Genomic DNA, 5,500 nt, shown 5'->3' with positions numbered 1-5,500 from the left:
TCTCTGGTTTACTCTCTGGTTTATTCTCTGGTTTATTCTCTGGTTTGGTTCCCAAAGTTTAGTTGTATGCTCTTGTTCTGCAGAAGCTTTTTTGACATTTTGGATTTTCTTTCTTTGTTTGTTTTTATCTTCGGCTGCAGATGCTCTTTTGCTTCATGAGTTATGACCTCTCAACACTGACAGATCACCCCCTCGCTATAGAACACAGAATTGTAAATGAAGAGAAGCTGATTCTCTTTTCTGATCTCAAACGCACCAAACTGCTCTCCCCTCCCGCTTTGAGAGTTCATAATTCAAGCCTTCCTTTAAACTCTGGAATCATTTCATTTACATCTGTGTACAACTTTCATTTCGCCTCGATCACAACATTAACGTCCAGGTAAAAAATAACAGCCGCAGGAACTAAAGCTCCTTCCTGTTTTGTCCGTTGTCTCCTTTTTTTCAGGTCCGGCAGCAAAGAAGAAGTTCGTGAGCTACAACGACCTTGTGATCTAACGGCATCAGAGCAAGAGACTGAAAACAGAGCGATAGTTGGAGATGTCTGGTCTCTGGCCCTGCTGGCTAAAAAAAACAGGGATAGGCAGGAAAAAAGAAGAAGCAGAGAAGTATGTTTTTTTTGTTGTTGTTGTTTAGTTCTATGGTCTCATGTGCTTCATCGCCCACCAACAGACTCACGGATGCTGAAGCAAAGCCTTGTGGGACTTTCCTCCGGACTTCAGACTTCCCCTCGGTCAAAGAGAAGCGAGGACGCACAGAGAGCGAAGACGCGCCGGGGAAAAAAAAAGACGTGAGGATGTTCGGAAAGTTAAAAAAAATATATATATATAAATCCTTCTGTTTGTGAGGTGATGATGGTACTGAGAGCAAACATGGCATCTTTGCAGCCTCGTGGGGGGGAGGGGCTCCGTGTTGATTCTCTCTCTGCCCTTGATGTCAAACGAAGCCGCGGCAGTCTGACGTGACCTTTCTATGAAGCCCCGCCTCCTCTTGTCTTTTAATGTACTTCCAAACTGCAAGTTTTCCAATCTTCCCGTCCTCCCCGTGTGTGGCTCTTTATGGCTTATATGTTACTTTGGTTGTCGCTTTTATTTCCTTTTTCTTTTTCAAAGGCGACGATGGTTATGACGTTGGTGATGAATCTATTTTGCTCTTCGCTTCTTGGATGCACAATGTTTTCTGTTTTTTATTAAAGCCATATTCTTCACTTTGAGATCTTTGAGGGCTCTTGCTGACGCTGCCACCTGGAATCTGATTGTTGCCACTAAATAAACGTCCTTAAAGGCCCTGAAAACTGGTTTTCTCAATCAGCTTCTTGCTGTGAGTGACACACAAACTCCCTGTTTTCAGTCACACGTACTAATGCTGAAGTACTGGGGTTTACAAAGTCTGACACTGCCTTCATTTGTCAATTTAGTCAAATAGTCTCTAAAAAGTATGCTGAATTATCTGCAGTGAACCCATTAACTACCATTGGGTTCTGGTGATGTTGAAGAAAACTTTAAGATGTGAAGATTCTCAGGCAAGTTCTGCAATAGGAAGCGTCTTTGTTCTATGATTTCTAAGTGGATTTATGGACATCTATCTGTGACGCAGGTCAGAGATAACGATATCCCCGGACAGTGTAAGTCACACTGAATCGTATTATAAGTGTATCATGCTATCGTGGTCAGGTTTGACTGAAACCTGAAGTCACGACTCCGAGAAGGAGCGCGCGATTGTTGACGCAGATTGTAGCAGTTGGGTGCGGAAGCGTTGTGAACGTATATGGGAAATTCAAAAATCGGGAATTTGTGGCTTAATAGGTGTTAGTTATATATGTTGCCTTTCATCATCTGAAACCGCTTTTTGTACAATTGCTTCTATGTTCTTGTGTTTTGTTTTTTTTACCTTAATTTATTATTTGTTTTAGATGCGCAGATCTGTGTGTGCAGCGCCTAAATCAAATTTCCTGTATCTAAAAAGTCTCCTCCATGATCTGTGTGTCTCCTGCTGCAACTGCAAAAACACACTTCCTGTTGTTACACCTGCATGCACCGTTCCCGTCTCACCTCACGCATCTTTACCTCACTCTCCCTCCTCCTCCTCAGGGGGGAGGACGCCTCTCTTACAGTTCAAACCTCTGTTCTAGAGGAACACTAAGATTTGACGCTGTGTTTTCAGGAGCTTTAACTATCTGAGATCAGCAATGTGGACATAAGACCAGATTGACTCCAAAGTGTTCTCTTAATTACTTGAACAGGTACGAGATCTGAAGGAACCCCGTTTTTTCTCAGTAATAAATCCGAGCCAAGAACTTTTCATGGCTGTCCCAAAAAAAAAAAAAACGGATGAGAAGGAGAGCGAAAACTTGAGAGATTCGCTTTTTCTGCTCAAAGGTTTTATCGTATGCGAGTCCAACATTCCAACAGTACCTGTCATCTGACGTTGGAGAAAAATAAAAAAATCAGACTCCTCAGAAGGACGCGGACACAAAAAGAAGGCTGCTTTTGTTTGAACTGTTTGACTTGTTGGTGGTCCCATGATGAAAGCATTCCCATCCCAACATGTGTGTTCCTTCTCCACGAGCACATACACGATGACCTCTCCAGTCTTTTGTAGGTGTGTGATGATGATGATGATGCTGATGATGATGACGACCCTTAACTGTGTTGTAGCCGACTTTAAAAAGAACCCGCTTCGGTCCGGACTTCACCGGATTTGCGCCGGCTCTCTGGTGATTTCTTGGACTACTGATACAACAAAAAAAAAGTGTTGATGTCGAGGTTGTCAATGCATGCCTGATATGTTCGATGTTGAATCCGAAAAAAGAAAAAGAAAAAAAAGTTTAAAATAAGGAAATCCTCACAACAGTTGATTCCACGTGTCTGCTCTGAATTGTACTCTTTCTCTTTCTTTTCTTTCTTTCTGTTCGTTTTCTCCACCGTTTCTTTCTCACTCAGCAGAATATGGCTTTGATTGGTTTCCTTATTTTCCTGGAAACTACGGGAAATGGAGAACAAGATGAATATATATTTAAAAAAAACAAAATACTTGTTAAAAAAACACATCAAAAGGAAGCATGTATGTTTTCTACTGTTTGTACTAGTTATATTAATGTTGCCCTTGCTGCTTATGTGCCAATGTTGTGGGAGAGATTTTACATTTGGCCACTCATGCAACTATTCTGTGGTGTTGTCCAAGAATGTATCGACATGAAATAAAAAAAAAATATTTGGTTATTTTTTTACATATATTCCCCCGAGGAAACACAGTTTGGTACCCGTGTCTTACTCACTTGAATTGCCTTTGAGAGACGTGATTTATTTCACACCTGCATCAGAACAGTGAAAGCGGCGCGATCTTCATTTCTCCATTTCTTTTTCCTTATTCTTTGCTCAGATTAAGATTTATCAAGGTTGCTTTTGTGGAGCAAATGGGCACCGGAGAACCTGTTCGGAATAAAAACAAAAACAAGAGAAACTGCTGCACTGCATCGGTGATTTTCAGAAAACGAGCCACTCGATCTCAATTCCTAAGAAGCTTGTTTTTTTCATTGAATATCATCAATAAAACAAATCCTGAACGCGTGGCAGGGATAACTCGCCCGCCCCTTTGTGCTAATTCTAACAAATCTTTACCTCCACATTGAGATAAGTTTGCTGCTGTTGCAGATTAACTGTGAAAGAGGAGAAGGAGGTCTGTTAAAACAGTGCATCTGTTCTTCCCCCTCACACCAGCCGTCTGCCAAACAGCTGTTTACTCACGTTTAAGCTAAATGAGGATATTCTTGGATTTTTGTATGTCAGTTAAAATGTAGTCTGTTTAAATATTTCTGTTAAGGTCTTTTAAACGGGATAAAGACATTTTTTTTATATATATATATATATATTTGCAGATCTTCGGACTAATTACTGCCAAAGTTTGTCGTTCTACCCAAATTTTCCCTTTGGAGTATTTTTGGTTCCAAGTTGAGAAACTTCTATTTTCTATTGTCATTCGAGCAAAGAAAAAGACTGCATTTTCCACTGCAGTGGCTACTGAAGAGCTTTGTCAGCATGTTTTCCTGCTGCTGGGATATCAGAGTCCTAATACGACCACTGGCATCTCATCCTCCCTCCCAGTTACACTAATTGGTTTTTGCAGCGACTAATCTAATTGGACACTGAAGGTTAGTTATGTGAATCCATGCAGAGCCGACCCCCCCAACACGGCTCTCATCACACAGAGACAGACTCAGAGACGGAGGAAGACCATTATTTTATAGAGAGGGTGAGTGGAAGACGAGGGTGAGTGGGTGAGGGAGGAACAGTGAGAGTAACTGTACAGTGATGGGGAGAGTGTTTAAAACAGCTGGTTTTATGACGCTGTAAAGTCTTAATTAATGATGCACATTTATCCTCTGCAATTATCTCAAAGATAAACGCAACCTTGTTGTTGTTTGTGCATAATCCCATAGATTGTTGTTGTTGTGTTTATACAAGGGATGCTTCAACAATTAACATTCTGTGTGGAAAAGTGTTTTTAGCGATCTGGCTCATCCTGTTAGAGTTGTGTGTCTCTTTGTGGTTGTTTTCTGTCCTTTAGTCATTATTCTGTGCCTCCCTGTAGTCGTTTTGTGAGTCCTTGTAGTAATTTTGTGTCTCTTTGTGTCTCTTTGTAGTTGATTGTGTGTATTTGTGGTCACTTTGTGTCTTTGCAGTTGATTAGTGTGTCTTTGATTAGTCAGCTCTATGATCTGTGTCTCTGCTGCAGCTCACCGTGTTGCCGTCAAATCAGCAGCCAACCGACCAAAACTAGCTTCCTGCATGCAGCCGTCCCTCTGACCTCACAAGGTATCGTTACTTCTCTCCCTCCACTCGACCCTTCAACTCTAAACCTCAAAAGTAAAAGATTAAACGTCGCTGTGTTATGAAACATCATCGGCAAAATGGGCGATTTTTACTTTTACACCAATAATCCACTTGTTTCCAACCTTTAGGCTCGTGACCTTGTTACTCACAACCCCTTGTTGCATTGTGTTTACTCGGTTCAACAGAAGATTTTATCTATTTTAATGATTTTAAAGAATTTATTCCAGTCTTTTAAAATGAAGCTAAGATTTGGGGGAACTTTGGGGGGTGGAAAAAGACAATTTCTGACAGCAGCAGAAATGTTGTTCTTCTCTCCGGTCTTGTTAAACGGCATGAAGCCTCCTCCTCCTCTCAGGAGCCACTGCCAGAATCCAAAGAGATATATTCTCTGGATGGTTGTTAAGAGTTGTTGATCGATACCAATGACTCTCTGATTACTTTGCCAAGTGCTGGCTGGCAAACTCAGAAAAGTGCGAGAGTGAAAAACGTGTCACAGCATATTTGGCAGACGGCACACAAGAAGAGAGACAGAATAAGAATAAGAGAATAAGACCTGTGTTTTTAAATACTCGCTGGACTCGATGCTGTTATTGCCCCACAGGCCACACCAGCCTCTCTCTGTCTCTTTAGTGCCATGTGTGGTCGGTGAATGATGGAGGCGTTCACAGACA

The 5,500-nt window shown here is 41.5% G+C and overlaps 1 protein-coding gene across 1 annotated transcript in view; it reads left to right on the top strand.

Annotated features, from left to right (window-relative positions):
- LOC116381815 (metabotropic glutamate receptor 7-like) overlaps positions 1 to 3,218 on the top strand; it is a 7,714-nt gene extending 4,496 nt beyond the window's left edge. Inside the window, exon 2 of the mRNA XM_031844278.1 lies at positions 446 to 3,218. Within this exon, the coding sequence (XP_031700138.1) occupies positions 446 to 495 (50 nt within the window). The 3' untranslated portion in view covers positions 496 to 3,218. The remainder of the gene's footprint in view (positions 1 to 445) is intronic.
- Positions 3,219 to 5,500: the final 2,282 nt, after the last annotated feature.

This window comes from Anarrhichthys ocellatus, unplaced genomic scaffold, assembly GCF_004355925.1.
Source record: "Anarrhichthys ocellatus isolate YVR2014 unplaced genomic scaffold, GSC_Weel_1.0 scaffold1, whole genome shotgun sequence".
Taxonomy (NCBI): Eukaryota; Metazoa; Chordata; class Actinopteri; order Perciformes; family Anarhichadidae; genus Anarrhichthys; species Anarrhichthys ocellatus.
This window is presented reverse-complemented; position numbering and strand designations above follow the sequence as displayed.